This window comes from Stigmatopora argus, chromosome 16 (assembly GCF_051989625.1).
Source record: "Stigmatopora argus isolate UIUO_Sarg chromosome 16, RoL_Sarg_1.0, whole genome shotgun sequence".
NCBI lineage: Eukaryota > Metazoa > Chordata > Actinopteri > Syngnathiformes > Syngnathidae > Stigmatopora > Stigmatopora argus.
Window position 1 is genome coordinate 5,352,765 of NC_135402.1, and position 17,167 is coordinate 5,369,931.

The following is a 17,167-nucleotide window of genomic DNA, read 5'->3' on the forward strand; positions in this document are numbered from 1 at the left end:
TTGTGCTGACTACTGAGCTAGGGCTTTTCACAGGCACCACTGACCCATTAACATCTCGCGTTGTCATTATGTGGCGCTCACTCGAGCATTAGCATGGCTTTTGTCATTTTAAATCCCACGTTTACACACAAAGAAGTGCAGCATTAACTTCCCAATAAGAACTTTGGCCACAAAGACACAGAGGACTTGTATTTATTTTATTTATTTAGATCTATTTAGGGCTTAATCGGTGTGCCATGAGGTGACAAATAATTCATGACATCCTATAATGTCAAGATGAATCTTCCTCTAAAAGTGTCCTCACTAGTGTACAACACCTTTTGAAAAAAATACAATGAAATCACCTTATTTATACTTTAAATACTAGTTTTGATGAGAAAAGCTATCTACTTTCATTCAAAATTATGTGAATTATATTTGGTAACTAAAATAATGCTAAAATATCTTTAATTTCATTCATTTATTTACACTTTGGTGGGGAAAAAGAGAATATTATCTACAGTTTTAATTAAAAACAATATAAAACATTAGTAATATATTTCTAAATTTGGTTTTTCCATTTAGAAAATGAAACGAATCGGAAATATCCAAAACACTAACTTGAAAATGTATTTTTTTCCATGTTTAATAGTCAGGATAATTTAAAAAATTATTTCTGCTAACATACATTATATAAATTTGAAGATAATAGAACAGTGAAAATAGAATATCAAATTGTGTTCTTTTATATCTCAACATAGAGGCAGTTATTGACCAATTTATCTTTTTTTTTAATCTCTGTCCAATTGTTGTCTTCCATTGTTGTGAACTCTAAGAAGGCCATGGGACAATCGCTTAAGTTTTATGATTTAATACACAAAAAAGCATATCTCCTCTCATTGTTGTTGGATTTTGTAGATAAATCCACAATGCAATGAGCCTGGCCCAGCGCATGAAAACTTATCAGAGAATAGCCTCTCAAATAATTTCTTGCCATTTGCTGATCATGCAACCGAAGAGCCAAAATCCCCAGATTAACGTTGCCATAATAGCCGAGTTTTGTTAGGGAATAGACCCATGCCGAGAGGAGGGTTGCTGGGGGTGCCTTGACCCATGAATGGGGGGGGTCACCAAGTGAAAGTCGATAGAAAGCAAGCCTCAATTGTGTCACCTCACAACTCCCACAGAGGCTTTCACAACCCACTGCTGATCCAAAACGTAAATCACAGCCAATCATTTCACTTGGAAGACTGCTTGCTGTCTACTTTTGACTGACATATCACCATGAATAGTATGATAATTTGATTACAATAATCCAGCTCAGCTTCACAAGAATTTATGAAGACAATCACAACATATTTTGTACTAAACTCAAATGGATGCTGGCACATCGGTATCATTCAAAATAGATAATTAACATTTGTTTTAAAGAAATCATGACTTAAGTGAGGACAGTGCATGAGAGGTGAGATGAGTTGAATAGTTGTTGGTTTGAAACTTTTGTCTTAGTATTCAAACTGCAAAAATATGAACACAATGGCTGCCATTAGTTGCCATTGATGGTGATAGGCGTCCGACACATTTTGACCGGGATGGGTGACATTGTCAATTCCCAGTGCTAAAGTTTTGGACATCTATTGACGTCAATGGTACTGAAAAATGGTCATCAATAGCAGTGATTGGTTTTTAGGAGTTTATTTTTTACAATTATAAGCATCAGAAACCCCCTGCAAGACTCAATTTGCACATATTTTAGGCTTTTAGAGTTTTTGTTGATATATTATTTATTTTTTGGTGTGTCGTGTCACAACCCCGGAGGTCCAACTCCACGTGTGTGTCACCAAGATGCCAGGACCAATGAGAAGGAGCCTTGTTGGCCTGCGGGCATCCCGTCATGCACCTGTAACTCAGCGCTACGTCAGCACTGACACGAAAACATGGCGGTGTCCGGAGGAGCAACACGGTGTCGGCGGCGACATCGGGCTTCGATCTCGGCAACAACAAGGATGTTCGTCGCTTTTGTAAGCACGCTTCTGTGCCAAAGCCTCGTTGTCAAAATGTCGGCCGCCGAAGACGCGGTCGTGAATACGCCGGCAGTTGCAGACGCAGACCCAGCGGACGCGGCTCCCCACCGCCGTTTCGAGTACAAACACAGCTTCAAGGGGCCCCATTTGGTCCAAGATGACGGCACAATACCTTTCTGGACATATTCCGGCAGTAAGTCCAGATAACAACGTTTTTTTCCGACATCTGACACTCACGGTGGTACACGTGACACTCATTAATACCTTCGCTAGAACCATCAAACATCAGACAAACAGATCTCAACTTTTACTTGTCACATTCGTAGATGCGTCATATAACTTATGATTGGTGTGTCACACCGGTGATTGTAGCCCGTTTTGGTATTAATTTAAAAGGGACAAAGACGATCTGAACTGCCATTGACAATGATCAACATGAATTCAATTTACAGCCAGGGGTGGGCAAACTATTCCACAAAGGGCCGCAGTGGGTGCAGGTTTTCATTCCAACCCATAAAGAGGACACCTTTTCACCAATCTGATTTCCTACACGTGCAATCAGTGGATTGCAGTCAGGTGCTTCTTTTTTTCTGCAGAAATCTCATTGGTCAAAGTGTCTGTGCTGGATCGTTTGGAACAAAAACCTGCACCCACAGTGGCCCCCGAGGACCGATTTGCCCACCCCTGATTTTTCCACTGTGATGGCCAGCAGAGTGATCCGTATTTACTAACATTGATAGACTATGGTTAAAATGGATTGGGCATCTATCGCACTCAATGGGGACCAATGTGTCAATAGATTTGAAAAAAAAACTGTATTAGATTTTTCTGATTTGTAATACTAGAGATAAATGAACAACAACCATTATTTTAAGGAATTCTCCACCCTTAATGCAGGCAGACATTTGTTCAATGCCCGTAGAATCTTAGCCAATTTACTGCAACTATCCCAGATTGGCCGCCTTCCTTCATGACATCAATAATACCCATGCACCCTAATGTTTGTATAATGTTTATGTGCATGCAATCATAGAGTGAGTTCATAAGGGGTGTCATTTTTTGTTTAAACATTATTTAACAAAGTAACGATGTGCATTCAAAAAAACGGGGGCAGAAACAGTCTTTGAAATGAAGGTCAACTAGTTATTGTCTGTCACTTGAATGGTATAAGATTTTTAAAATGTATTATCTCTACCCTAGATGCCATCCCAAGTGCGGATCAGGTGCGCATTGTCCCATCTCTCAAAAGTCAGCGAGGGTCTGTGTGGGCCAAAAACAAGGTGACCTTTAAACATTGGGAGGCTGAGGTCACCTTCCGTGTGTCTGGAAGAGGCCGAACGGGAGCAGATGGCTTGGTGAGAAATAGCTAACACTTTGCTATCAGGTTAATCCGTTTGTCTTTTGTTTTACAAAGGAACGTTGATGTTATTCTAATGTCGTCCTCAAATATGTTTGCCTGCTTCCAATTTAACCCTGAGGGCTCCATGTTGACTGTTGGCATCCCATTCACGTCACAGTTTCTCACTCAAACCAAACCATATAAAAGTTCATGCGACTATAACCTATTAGCTCAAAACTTGGATGTAATTGAAATGCCATAGTAGAAATAAAAGTCTATTTTAGGTCAAATGTGAATCGCACAACTGCGACTTTAACAAACAGGGTAGCAAAACAAATATTAAATTAGCCTGAAAATTAGAATGCATGTTAAATAGACTACCTCTCTCATATTGGAGTCGTGTAAAAAATGAAAATGGTCTCATGTTTGTGTATATCTTTTCGTAGCCGTCTGTTTCTCATGTATTTTATATGAATTAGATTGAATTTTTACGCATTTAAAACGTATTTGAGACCTCAGCGAGGATTAAAAGTGTTGTGTATTTCTTAAATTGTGACAAAGTGAGTACAATTAGTTTTTTTTTTTTCCCATTGTGCAACAACTACATACTTTTGTACGTGTGTTTAATTAAACTAATTGTTTGATTTTTTTTACCGACAGGCCATCTGGTACACTGCAACCGAAGGTCAACTGGGACCCGTGTATGGTGCCGCCGACAAGTGGGACGGAGTCGGGATTTTCTTCGACTCTTATGACAACGACGGAAAGGTCAGTGTCACATCAGCGTATTCATTTCCCATCAAAATATTGTCAAAATGATCAAAATCAAAGCATAAAATGAGTTATTTTAGTTGTTGTTTGTTAGTCAGTTGTAAAAGGCATAAATCAATGAATGTATTTTTAATTTACTTCCTGAAGATAATACAATCGTCAAATCCTGAGGATAAAACTAAATAAATATTGATTCATTCATACACCACCTATAATCCCATGTGACTTTATACCTTCCTAATGTTATTGTTTTTAAAGAGAGTTTCACATATTTCCAGTTGTTGTTTTTTTCCTTTTTTTTAATATTCGCAAAGGTGATTATTCAAGATTGTTTGCTTACACCATCGTGACAGTCAGCAGGTCATGTTTGATCATGTTCAGGTATGAGATTTGTGCGACTGTTTGTTCAAGATTAACATGTTTTGTGTCCTTTGCAGAAAAATAACCCAGTAGTCCTCCTGGTTGGAAACAACGGCAAACATGTTTATGACCACAAACAGTAAGTAAATACTTTCTTTGCATCTGACGTCACCGCTGCCACCTCACATTTCGTCAACTTAAAAGAAGATTAGGAAATATGATTATATTTGCTTGAGAGTAAATAATCCCCTATCTTTCCCTAATCTTGTGTGTGTGTGTCAGTGAAAGCTTGAAATTAGTTTTTCCCACAGTTTGTCGTGGAATTGGCTCCGTTTTTACTCGGATATACTTATCAATGTTTTTTTACGTACAGTATTTAATCAACGTAGGGGAATGTCCAAAAACTGTGTACAGTAGAGTTGCAAAGTGTTGCATCATAGATTAAAGTGACAGCCGTGCTTTTCAGTGTGAAAGTCAAAACAAGGTGTACCTTATCTCAGTAAAAAATAGTCATGGGAATAACTCATTAACTCATTTTAAGACAATATTTGGTCCAAAATAATTTCATACGAAACCAATTGTCCAGAAGGTTTCATAGTTCTCTGCAGTTACATTATAGCTATTTTGCTATTGACCCTAATAATGTTTTTTATTCATACAGTATGTATCTCAGAAATACCACGTGATGATTTTTCTTAAGATTTTCCCTTCAAAGTAACACATTTGTACTCCCTATTAAAACCATGAATATGGAGGTGGAAATTGTTAATCAGGGGGCGGCTTATACGCGAGAAATTGTAAACTTCAACAATTTTTAGGGTGTGTTTTATATGCACGGGTGGCTTACGGTATTTAATCAGGGACAGCACATACCAATGAACAGATTCATATTCATGTTAATGAACATATATGTAAATATGTAAAATTGTAGCCGAGGGCTAATTTCCATCTTTAGTTCCTTGTGTAGGTTGAAGATAAACAATGACACATACTTAATGTTGACTGTTTATATTGTTTTTAATAGCCGTTTAATTTTTTGGAATGTCACACAGCACATTTTAGGCAATTGGGTGGAGTCACAATGTATCCCAATCTTGTTCTTAACGTATCATAATATTACGGTAGTAACACTGTAAATTGTCTCGGCAGTGACGGCGGCACGCAAACTTTGGGCTCATGTTTGCGGGACTTCCGCAACAAACCGTATCCCATTCGAGCCAGGGTGACGTATTACAAAAAGACACTGACGGTACGTCCCGACACACTTTGCGTTTTGCTCAATACATGTCCATATCGAATTTTAAACCGATCCCCCGACTATCGGCAGGTGATGATCAATAACGGTTTCACTCCAGACAAGGACGACTTTGAGTTCTGCACCAAAGTGGACAACATGATTATTCCCCCCGAAGGTTTCTTTGGCGTCTCTGCTGCAACCGGTGGATTGGCAGGTATTATCCTGTAGTTTGGTGAGAAAAAAAAAGTCATTTGAAATGAGTAGGGTTTTTAATTTGGTTATTATAGTCTTGTTCTTTTTAAATATGGGATTTTCATGATTCAGGTGTTGTTCGCATCAGACTAAGTGTTAATTATTACAGTAAAACAGACCTTATTTGTCACTGTCATTAAATTCTCTACAAACACGTTTGAATTAATTTTCTCCCATTGATTTCCCTCTGCAACAGATGACCATGACGTGTTGTCATTCTTGTTGTTCCAACTCACGGAACCTGGCCAGACGCCGGTAAGTTAGATTTCCTGGAATTCCTTTTCCAAAAATGCTGTGGCTTGTCTGTGTGAATGAATCAGTCCAATCTGCTATTGAATTCATTCAAATGGTTTTTTTTCTTTTTGTCTCTGGTGGCCCTCTTGAAGCCCCAACCTGAAGCGGAGATTCCTAAAGAAGACAAGGACAAGTACCAGGAGGAATTCCACAACTTCCAGCAAGAGCTTGACAAAAAGAAAGAAGAGTTTCAGAAGGAGCACCCAGATGTCCAAGGAGAGCCAAGTTAGTGTTTTGGGGGGCTAACTAAGTGCCACATCTTTCCTTTGCTATGCCCAAAATTACAACTAGTATATATATATTTTTATGGTAAATTGATTTGTTTAATTATTATTATTATTATTAAACATAACAGGATTTTTTGTATCAGTACAATTTTGTAGACATTTTATTAATCTTAAATAAGAAGGCACACGTTATGTGTGGCAAAAATAAAGACATTCTAGTGAGATAACCTTATATTCTTAGCAAGCTTACTGGACTAGTTTCATAGATTCCCTCAGGCTGTTGGTAATGTCTTCCTAGTCATAAGGCTTTCTGATATTTATTTTAGATATAATTGGGAGTCATGCCTAATAATTTGTCACTTCATTTTGTTCTCTAAATTGGATATGCATATTTGTTTGTGTGTAAATATGTCATATACACAACTTTGCAATTTTATCGTAGAACAATAAGAAACTTACCCATGAATAGCCCGCCATTCTCTATATTGAATTTGTTCTTCCAGTTGACGAGTTGTACGAAAGCGTGAACGATCGGGAAATCCGTCAGGTGTTCGAGGGTCAGAACCGCATCCATCTGGAAATCAAGCAGATCAACCGTCAGCTGGCCATGATTCTGGACGAGCAACGCCGCTATGTGACCATTGTCACTGATGAGATCTCCAAAAGGGGATCCCACACTGATACTGGACCAGTAAGTTCCACTAGTTGTATAATATTACGTCTGCTTTTAAAATTGCCAATTATTTCTATTTTTTTGTCATTAACCTCATAATCTTAGTTACCCTTTTCCACAACTGTAATATTCCTTCAGTCTTTTAAAGTGTTATCTTAAAGTAACATAACATGATTGCTGTTTTTTGTAACGTCAAAATATAAGGGCAGTACTTAGGTTTTATACTGGCAGTCGCTTTTCCCTACTTAAATCCTAGCTTGCGCTCACATCTTTTTAAATAATGAGGACAAAGCTTATTTTATTTTTCAGATTCAAGCCTGTTGTTTTTTTCTCTCTTTAAGATCGATGTAGCAAACCAGCAGCTGGGTACTATTGTATCCTCCCAACAAGATCTGCTCAGAAATCTCAACGAGATGCGGTGAGTCTTGTTTTTTTGTGTTTTTTTTTTAAATCTGCTGAAAAACAAAACCAAGTGTAAATCAATCCCGGCAGTCAAACCCCAGAAATCATATTTAATCTCAGACTGCTCACATCTCAGGTGTCTGCCCGCCCGACTGCCAGCGCTGGTAATCCCATGATCATGCTTACATGACATACAGTACATGAGAAAGTAAGTCTGTTTTTAAAGGTACATGTACGAGGCATGATACGCACACTAATACCCACCCACTCATAATCTTCTTAAACTTAAAGGGTCATATAGTACAAAAACAAGTAAAAAAAAGTGATTTCCCCGCATTATCTTGAGCGCATCCCTGGTTTAAAAAAAAAAAGCTATAATATTGTATTAAGATCCGGACGGCTGCTGAATTTCTCAGTAAAATTAACGAATAACAAAATAGTACAAAAAATATCAGGCAAAAAGTAATGAATTGGGTAGTATGACTGGAATTTAATTAGCGCAAGGTTATTTCAAATATTAATCATAATTGGACACCTGCAGAATGTGGACTATTTTCCTAATGTAGAAAATGATTTTGAAGTTAAGTGCGTGTGGCCGAGACTAGTGAACTCAATAACACTCTTGTTTTTGAAAAATATAGCTTTCCTACTAATATTTTAGTGTACCATTGTAGCTTACAGTGTGAAACAACACTTCATGTAAAACTTTCTCTAAAAGTATTGAAATCATTGCCAAAGGACTTCAAATTTATTAAAACTGGAAAGATTGAATATAAATGTTCGTTTATTGCCATTGACATCCAATTCATTCACCCCTCCCGGTCCAATCAATGCTAGCTAATAAGTTAGTTTTCATACCATAACATTTTTTTTTTTTGGCTAATACATTGGATTCTGATAAAATTAAGATTTCCCCCCGCCCCCGTTTTTGGTATGATTTGCATTTTAGCACGTCCTTAATACTCTGTGTACGTTGCTGTTTTAATGATTATCTCTTTTCAGGTTTTGATTGTTTTTTAATTCGCACCTGCCATCTGCATTAGGAATTAATCAGAATGATATTAGATCTCACTTTATGCAACATTAATCTGTGTCTTGTATCATAAAAGAAGCAAGCTGTCCACGTGGCCTAAATCCTGAGCGCATATACATGATTTTTCTTCATCATTATGACGTTGACCCATAACTTTGGAGGTGTCACTGGGATCACTTGATTGACGGCAGTAAAAGGCCAGTCTAGCCTTGATCGTGCTAACTGATTTATGGTTGGTTTTAGGATTAGATGATAGGTCATAAATGGGACACTAGATAAAGATTAGATGTCGGCTTTATTATAAAACGTTCACTTTCTCAGGAGGTTTTTTTTTTCAGGGAGGGGGTTAAAAAATGAAAACAAATTAAATTTTTTGATTCACTAAGAAAAGGACACGTCTTAACGGCGCCCCCAGATTAGGCGTCTTTAAATACATCTGTCATACACGGTCTGCTGGACTTTCTTTCATTTGTCCATTTTTTTCTTCCTTCATCCTAATCGTATTAGTTGTGTTTTAAGACGATAAGAGAAAGTTAGTGCTTACTGCCTGGCACCGATCAGTGGAAGAAATGTCATTTTCTTTGGACTTATTGTATAAGCAAGGCGACGCAATTGAAATGAAAGTGTAAAGCCCTTTTCCCTTTTTAAATTAAAGTACGGGGACTGTAAATGAAATGAAAATGTCAATGTGGTAAGATGGAAATAGATATTTAGTCATTTCAAATTGCAGATGTGAACATTAAGGACAGTTAGGGAAATTCTATTAAAAAAATGTTTTAGCCTTCATTTAAAGCAGGGGTCTCGAACTCAATTTACCTGGGGGCCGCTAGAGGCCGAGTCTGGGTGAGACTGGGCCGCATCAGGATTTCCACAAGAAAAGCACTGATAAAACATTCCAACGTTATCAAATATCTTTATTTTTTAACAAAAAATAATGAATTAAATAAATTAACTTAAAGATGAACAAAAAATAAATCAATCAGTAATACAAAACCAAATAATACTAATGAGCATACAGTAGATATACACTGGCTGGCTAAGTAGAGAAAATGAATTATTTTTATTCCGTTTCAAATGTCTGTATTAACAGCTCTTTAACCTTAAACTTTCTGAACTTGAATGGAACATTGAACATGAAATATTCTGAACACGGCTTCTCTTGCCTACTCCTTGCTGCTAGAAACCTGGCAGCGCTTCTTCTCACATAGTCACATTTGGCTTGAGGGAGGAAGCAGTGGAGACCCTCAGTAGAGCTTGAAGATGCTCATCAGTAAGTCTGGACCTGTACTTGGACTTATTGAAGTTCAAGGTGGAGAAGAGCTTCTCACACAAGTATGTGCTCCCAAAAAGGCACATGGTCCGCTTGAACCTTCGGGAAAGTTCAGGGAAGCTGGGGGTCAACTCTCTCAAAAATTGCCCAAGCTTGTCTGCTTCTCCACTCACCTCCCTGAACTTGGCTTTGAGTGCAGAGTTGCACTGCAGGTCAATGAGCTCCATTTGAAGCTCAGGAGGGGCATCTTGCACATCAAAGGAGAAGGGGTCCGCAAAAATTTGAAATGTGGCTTTGTGTGTCTTGAAGTCTGCAAATCTGTGATCAAATTCCTCCTGTAGCTTCGAAATGGCCTCAACATACTTCTCACCACTGAATGGTGTGCCTGCATCCACGAGAGCCTTGCATGCTGGGAAATGGCAAAGGTTTGTCTGAGAGAGCTGGGCTTTCCATAACACAAGTTTAGTGCAAAATGCTCTCACGTTGTCATAGGCAGCACTGACAAGTTGCCCCTGGCCTTGTAGCTTCTTGTTCAGTACATTAAGCTCATGTGTGATATCAACAAGAAAAGCCAAGTCCATGAGCCATTTGGGATCACTTAGCACAGGATCAATCAACTCACAAACGGCGTAGCTAGCTTTGACTGCTGCATTACTGTCTTTGGTAGCCTTCTTGAAGAAATCCTGTTGCCTCAGAAGACGTGTTTTCAGACTGGCAACCTGGTTGGCTCTCTCATCTCCCTGGTATTTTTCGTACTCCTCAGCATGTCTCGTAGTACAATTACGTTTCAAATTGTATTCCTTGTGCACCGCAACTTTTTCAGTGTAAATGAGACACGTCGGGGTGCCCCTGTGTTCAACAAAGAAATATTGCACTCCCCACTTTTCTTGAAACTGTCTGTGCTCATCACCGACCTTTCTCTTCACGGCAGGCTTTGAAAGAGACATCTCTGGGGCTCTGTAATATGTTTTTCCACTTGGAATGAGTCTCGGGTTGATCTTTCACATTCAGTCGCGCGGGTTTGTGGCGCATGTGCACTTTCGCTCTCCGTTTCAATCGCGGAGATGGCTACAGACACTGACACAGGCTGGATCACGGATCATAGCGCCTCATTCAGTTCTATGCTGAGAGCAGCGGAGGAGTGTGCGCGCCGAGCGGAGTGATCGGCCTCACGGCTTCTCCTCCGCCCAGCTGATTGGAGGAATGAATGAGTGAGTGAGCGAGGCACTGGACAGCCCGGCCGATGTCCCGCCCTCCAGAGCCGTATACCTCACCGTGATTGGTTCATTCAGCTCCGAACCAAAGTTCCCTCTAATTTTTTGTTGGTCTGAGCAGAAAGACAACCTCCCTGAGCGCACTGAGTACCAGTGTGAGCGACATCATCGGTACTCGGATGATTCGCCTAAAGACGTTTCGCCGACGGACGTTTGACAGACGGGCAGGTCGCCGAATGGACGTTCCACCGAACGTTCATTCGGCCGAACGGAGGTTTCGCCGAAACGGGATTCGAACGCTCGCCCCGCCGGATCGTGTGTGTACAAGTTTTTCAACCTCGGCCCGCGGGCCATATACGGCCCGTTAGGATTTTTAATCCGGCCCGCCGCCGGTGTTGTCCAAATTATAGTAAAAATCAATGTTCGTCTACCATCAATGGCAGTCCGGGAGTAAGCACCCTTGGGCAGGCAGATGTAGCAGAACCGAGGGGTAAAATGACAGCAATCGGGTCAAATCCATCCTAAAACAGCATTTAATGATTAAATACAAATACTGGATGATATCGCGATGGAGGCAAAAAAACGTCTATAGACGTCCATTCGCCAAACGGCTCAAAATGCTCTCAAATTCGGTCAAATCCAGCTGAAAACAGCGTTTAATGATTAAATACAAATACTAGTATTTGTATTTAATCATTAAACTAACAAATACTAGTACGACCTGTCCGTCTGTCAAACGTCCGTCGGCGAAACGTCTTTAGGCGAATCATCCGGTCACGACATCATCATTGCTCGCTATCGGCACACCAGTATCACACCTGCAACAAGCAGGTGCATGTCAATGTTCCCTCTAATTTTTCATGTAAAACATGCTGTAAAACAAGAAAAACATGAGTGGACAGAGCTACTGCCACTGGCTGCCACTTAAACGGCGCCATCATGGGGAAAGGGGTAAAAAAAAAAAAAAAAAAAAAAAAAAAAAAAAAAAAAAAAAAAAAAAAAAAAAAATAAAAAAAAAAAAAAAAAAAAAAAATCGATCTTTCATATTAAGACGGGGGCCGCAAATTATCGTCCCGAGGGCCGCAGTTGGCCCGCGGGCCGCAAGTTTGAGACCCCTGATTTAAAGGAACTAATTTGCTCACTTGAGGTTATTTGCTCCACAGTTAATTAAGATTTTCAAGTCGGTCCTTTCACTTACCAGTTCCAGCAATGCTGTAATTTCATAATTAATGTAATATATGTTTGGTTTTGCTAAAATTATAGGTGATACTCAAAATATCGGATCACATGTCATAGTTGGGCTTACGGCATACTACCCTGCAAACTTATATTACATTAATTATGAAATTACAGCATTGATGGAACTGGTAAGTGAAAATGACAGACTTGAAAATCTTAACTGTGGAGCAAATAACCTTAAGTGATCAAATTAGTTCCTTTAAATGAAGGTTAAAACATTTTTATAGAATTTCCCTAGCTGTCCTTAATGTTCACATCTCCAATTTGAAATGACCAAATGTCTATTGCAGTCTTTCCTACCGTGCTTAGCTTCCAAGATCAGACGTAGTATGCCATAGCCATGACTAGGACATGAGATCAGATATTTTGAGTAGCACCTATGATTTTAGCAAAACAAAATTTTTACCGGTTTAGTGCACATTTATCATTGAGTTTGGACCCTGGTCTCAGCATTCTGGGTTAGCTGCACTATCCTGATTGGGTTTTTTTTAACTTTAAGACATCTATATGCGCTAATTGATACAATTTTCTGAAAATGCATACATGGAGATTTTTTTTTTCGTGTCTAACCGTGTGTTTGCTTTTTGTTTCTTGTCACACTTTTTCTCGCAATACGCCCAGCAAAATGTCCCGCTGTTATAATGTCAACGTACTAATTCTGTCTGCTAGCGTCACGGCTGGCCCTTTGCTTAACCCTTTCAGGCCTTGTAATCTGATGTTAGAACATGTTTTTATAAGGGATTCATTTGGCAATCATGACCTGCTTTATCAGATGGTAATTTTTCGGTTTTCAAACTTTGGCTATACAGATCCTCTGGTGAATAGGGATTAAAAGATTAGGTAGGAGACAATTTGAATCACACTTAAAAAAAGGGTGGGGTAAATAAATACTGTACGTCGTGTTTGCTAACGTGAAAAATCGGACTTGCAATCAATTTTAAGATTTTTTGGGGGGGCTGCTGATTTCTATTGGATTCTATTAGCTGAACATTCACAGTCAATCCTCCCAATTGTAATGAATTGGAAATGCTTACTTATCTCTGCAGGAATTCCTTTCACGAATCTTTAAGGCAGATGGGCACAGGCCAGCAGCAGAATCATCAGCAGGGCGGCGTGGCCACGTATGAGAGTGTTCAGCATTTCAATGACATCAAGGAGCACATACACACCGTCAGACGTGACCTGGAGCAATTGGTACAACGTGCCGTTCAGGTAAGAATTCTACGTTAGAATTGTGGTAGGATTTTCTTGTTTTGCGTACTAAAATATGGACTCACTGCAGAACCCCGGTGAGAAGGTCCAAAAGTGTCCCGAGGTTCCTCCAATGCCATCCTGCTTGTCTACTGTCCATTTTGTCATCTTCATTGTGGTCCAGTCAGTTCTATTCTTGTGTTATATCATGTACAAGTAAGTCAATATTTTTGTAATTGAACAAAAATGAATTGATTTAGCTTCTAATGTATCATTTTTTTTCTACTGTAGAAGCCAACAGGAAGCAGCAGCCAAGAAGTTCTTTTGATGGTAAAAAAAAGAAAATATTGAAGTAAAAAATGTAATTTAGAGAATGCTTATTTTGGATGATTTTGTTTTCAAATTTTCTAACTTATTGTACCCTGAAGGAGAATTGATTTGTATGAAAAACTTAATTTAATTCATTCTTTTCCATTTCAATTTGATGCCGTTTACAAATGACACACAAAACTTCAGCTTGACAGTATTTTTGCCTTTGTATTATAGAAAAAAAGATTGCCTTAGGTGTTAACAGGCAGGTTGCTGACACCAAACCTGTCTTTTTTTTAAATGTACAATTTTCTAAAAATAAAGATGAAATTGTCACAATCTGACATATCTGCCTAATGACTAAAAATGTCACTGTGTAACTTTAAAATTGACCCAAATACCTTAATCAAAATTTGAAAAATCATTTATTTTTCCCTCCCAAAAATATAAGCGCAGTCATCTTGTGACGAACATACGCTCATTGAAACTGTTTTTAAAAATGTACCTCAGAATAGTGAATAGCCAATGCATGATGAGTAGGTGGGGCAAAGTCAGATACTTGAATTCGATTGGCTAAAATGGTGCATTCTTTTTACCTCTTTGGCTCCTATCAGTGGTGTGCCGTCAGCTATTATTTGTTGCCAGGGTCAGAAATCTGCTTCCAGGCCTTCACAATGACTTCTGCTGCATTAAACAAGCGTCAATAAGACTGTTGCTTTAACCAATCAGAATTCGATTTTGTGACATCAAGGCCTTCTCACAGGTGTAGGGATACGTCATTACCTTCTCACAGGCGTAGTATATATTTGCAGTCAAGACTTTCCAATAATGACAAAGTGAAGTATGTCTACTTCATGGTGTAGAGGTTTGCACACCTGCCTGCCATGTGGGCAGACAGGGTTCAAATCCCAGTTGGTAATCATTTTCCCTTAAATAAAAACATGTGTAGTCAAGACTTTCCAATAATGACAAAGTAAAGTGTTGCCACTTCATGGCGTAGAGGTTTGTTCACCTGACTGCCATGTGGGCAGCTGGGCTTCGAATCCCGATCGGGAAACATTTTCCCTTAGTTGTTTCCATATATTTGTGGTCAAGACCTTCCAATAATGTCAATGTAAAATGTGGTCAATTCGTGGTGTAGAGGTTTGTTCATCTGACTGCCATGTGGGAGGCTGGGGTTCGAATCCCAGTTGGGGAATATTTTCCGTTAGTTGTTTCTATATATTTGTAGTCAAGACCTTCCAATAATGACAAAGTAAAGTGTGGCCAATTCGTGGCGTAGAGGTTCACTCACCTGACTGCCATGTATGAGGCTTGGGTTCGAATCCCAGTCTGGAAACATTTTCCCTTAGTTGTTTCTATATATTTGTAGTCAAGACCTTCCAAAAATGACAAAGTAAAGTGTGGCCAATTCGTGGCGTAGAGGTTCGTTCACCTGACTGCCATGTGGGCAACTAGGGTTCGAATCCCGCTCTCATTTGACTGATCACTACACTATGTAGTTCATTAAATGGGTAATCCTTTTTTCATTACAATAAAGACTTAGTCATTTTTTTCAGCAAAACAATTATGTTCCGGTCAGCCTTCGGCTGACCGGAAGACAGTTGGGGGGGGGGGTTCCTGGTGGTGTTCGACAGTCGGCCTGCGGCCGACTGCCGACAACATACAGTCGTTGACTGGCGACACCGGGACGTGGGGTTCCTGGTGGTGTTCGACAGTCGGCCTGCGGCCGACTGCCGACAACATACAGTCGTTGACTGGCGACACCGGGACGTGAACCCTCGACACCCACATTGCAGGCAGGTGACTGACCCACTACACCACGAGGCGGCCCGCCTATATGTGGTCATTTGGTGCTTTTATTTAAGGAAAGACTGAATGACTTAGTCTTTTTTAATGGCAAAATGGTTCATCATCCACCGAGATTCGAACCCTGCCTGCCCACACGGCAGTCAGGTGAACAAACCTCTACACCATGATGCGGCCACACTTTACTTTGTCATTATTGGAAAGTCTTGACTACACAAGGTTGTTTCTATTTAAGGGAAAAAGGGTACCTACCTGGGATTCGAACCACAACTGCCCGCATGGCAAGCAGGTGACTGACCCACTACACCACAAGGTGGTCAGCCTATACATGGTCATTTGGTGCTTTTATTTGAGGAAAGACTGAATGACTTAGTCTTTTTTAATGGCAAAATGGTTCATCATCCACCGAGATTCGAACCCTGCCTGCCCACACGGCAGTCAGGTGAACAAACCTCTACACCATGATGCGGCCACACTTCACTTTGTCATTATTGGAAAGTCTTGACTACACAAGGTTGTTTCTATTTAAGGGAAAAAGGACTCCTACCTGGGATTCAAACCACAACTGCCCGCATGGCAGGCATACCTACCTGGGATTCGAACCACAACTGCCCGCATGTCAAGCAGGTGACTGACCCACTACACCACAAGGTGGTCAGCCTATACATGGTTATTTGGTGCTTTTATTTAAGGAAAGACTGAATGACTTAGTCTTTTTTAATGGCAAAATGGTTCATCATCCACCGAGATTCGAACCCTGCCTGCCCACACGGCAGTCAGGTGAACAAACCTCTACACCAGGGGTGTCAAACTCATTTGGCATCGTGAGCCACATACGGCCTAGGGAGATGTCAAGTGGGCCGGACCATTAAAATTATTCCATGCTCTGCTATAAATAACCCAAATATCATGTCTTTCCTTTGTTTTGGTGTAAAGAAGCACAAGAACATTAGGAAAATATTGAAATTGAATGAACTATCCTTTTACAAAACATTTCATCAAACACCTCATATTTCCTTAGACAAATGTGCAATGTGCAGTGATCTCAGTGATGCGGCTTGTCTTCTACTCTGATGGAAAGAGTGCGCCCTTATCGGATTATCCATGAATTGCAGCGAATTAAAAATATTAATTCCATGTCTTTTATGCATTTTTTTCCACTTTCAAATTATCCTGCGGGCCTGATCGAACCTCCTTGGGGGCCGGTTCCGGCCCGCGGGCCGTATGTTTGACACCGCTGCTTTAGCCAAATGAATCCCAATTGAAAAAGCATATCCAAGTATGTAACCTTAGAAGTCAAAAACAAACACTGAAGTGCATGTCACCGCAATGTTCATAATGTGCAATATTGTATCTTAAAGTATTAAAACCCAACCAAAAAGTATTTACAGTACGTTATTATGAAAACAATGTATTTGTTTTGAAGTATTAATGCCCAACCTAAAAGTATTTGCAGCCCCAGCCCCCTGACTAATGCACTCTATGATAAAAACGATCTCTTTTTTTGTGTCTATGTGTAATAGGCGTGGCCGAGGCGTGGCTGT

The 17,167-nt window shown here is 39.8% G+C and overlaps 1 protein-coding gene across 1 annotated transcript; it reads left to right on the forward strand.

The window, feature by feature from the left end:
• The first annotated feature begins 1,846 nt into the window (after window positions 1-1,846).
• lman1 (lectin, mannose-binding, 1) lies at window positions 1,847-14,158 on the forward strand. The gene is made up of 13 exons (XM_077623137.1): window positions 1,847-2,196; window positions 3,204-3,358; window positions 4,003-4,110; window positions 4,551-4,612; window positions 5,623-5,722; window positions 5,801-5,924; window positions 6,159-6,217; window positions 6,349-6,481; window positions 6,987-7,174; window positions 7,498-7,574; window positions 13,361-13,526; window positions 13,597-13,721; window positions 13,797-14,158. The coding sequence occupies exons 1-13, from the start codon at window positions 1,917-1,919 to the stop codon at window positions 13,831-13,833; spliced, it is 1,614 nt and encodes a 537-aa protein (XP_077479263.1). The 5' UTR covers window positions 1,847-1,916; the 3' UTR covers window positions 13,834-14,158.
• The last annotated feature ends 3,009 nt before the right edge of the window (window positions 14,159-17,167 follow it).

Bases quoted from the DNA above. Each gene is read 5' to 3' on its own strand.
- lman1 (XM_077623137.1), top strand. From the start codon at position 1,917: ATGGCGGTGTCCGGAGGAGCAACACGGTGTCGGCGGCGACATCGGGCT. The intron at 2,197-3,203 runs GTAAGTCCAGAT...TCTCTACCCTAG, and splicing joins TTTCTGGACATATTCCGGCA to ATGCCATCCCAAGTGCGGAT. The intron at 13,527-13,596 runs GTAAGAATTCTA...GACTCACTGCAG, and splicing joins TGGTACAACGTGCCGTTCAG to AACCCCGGTGAGAAGGTCCA.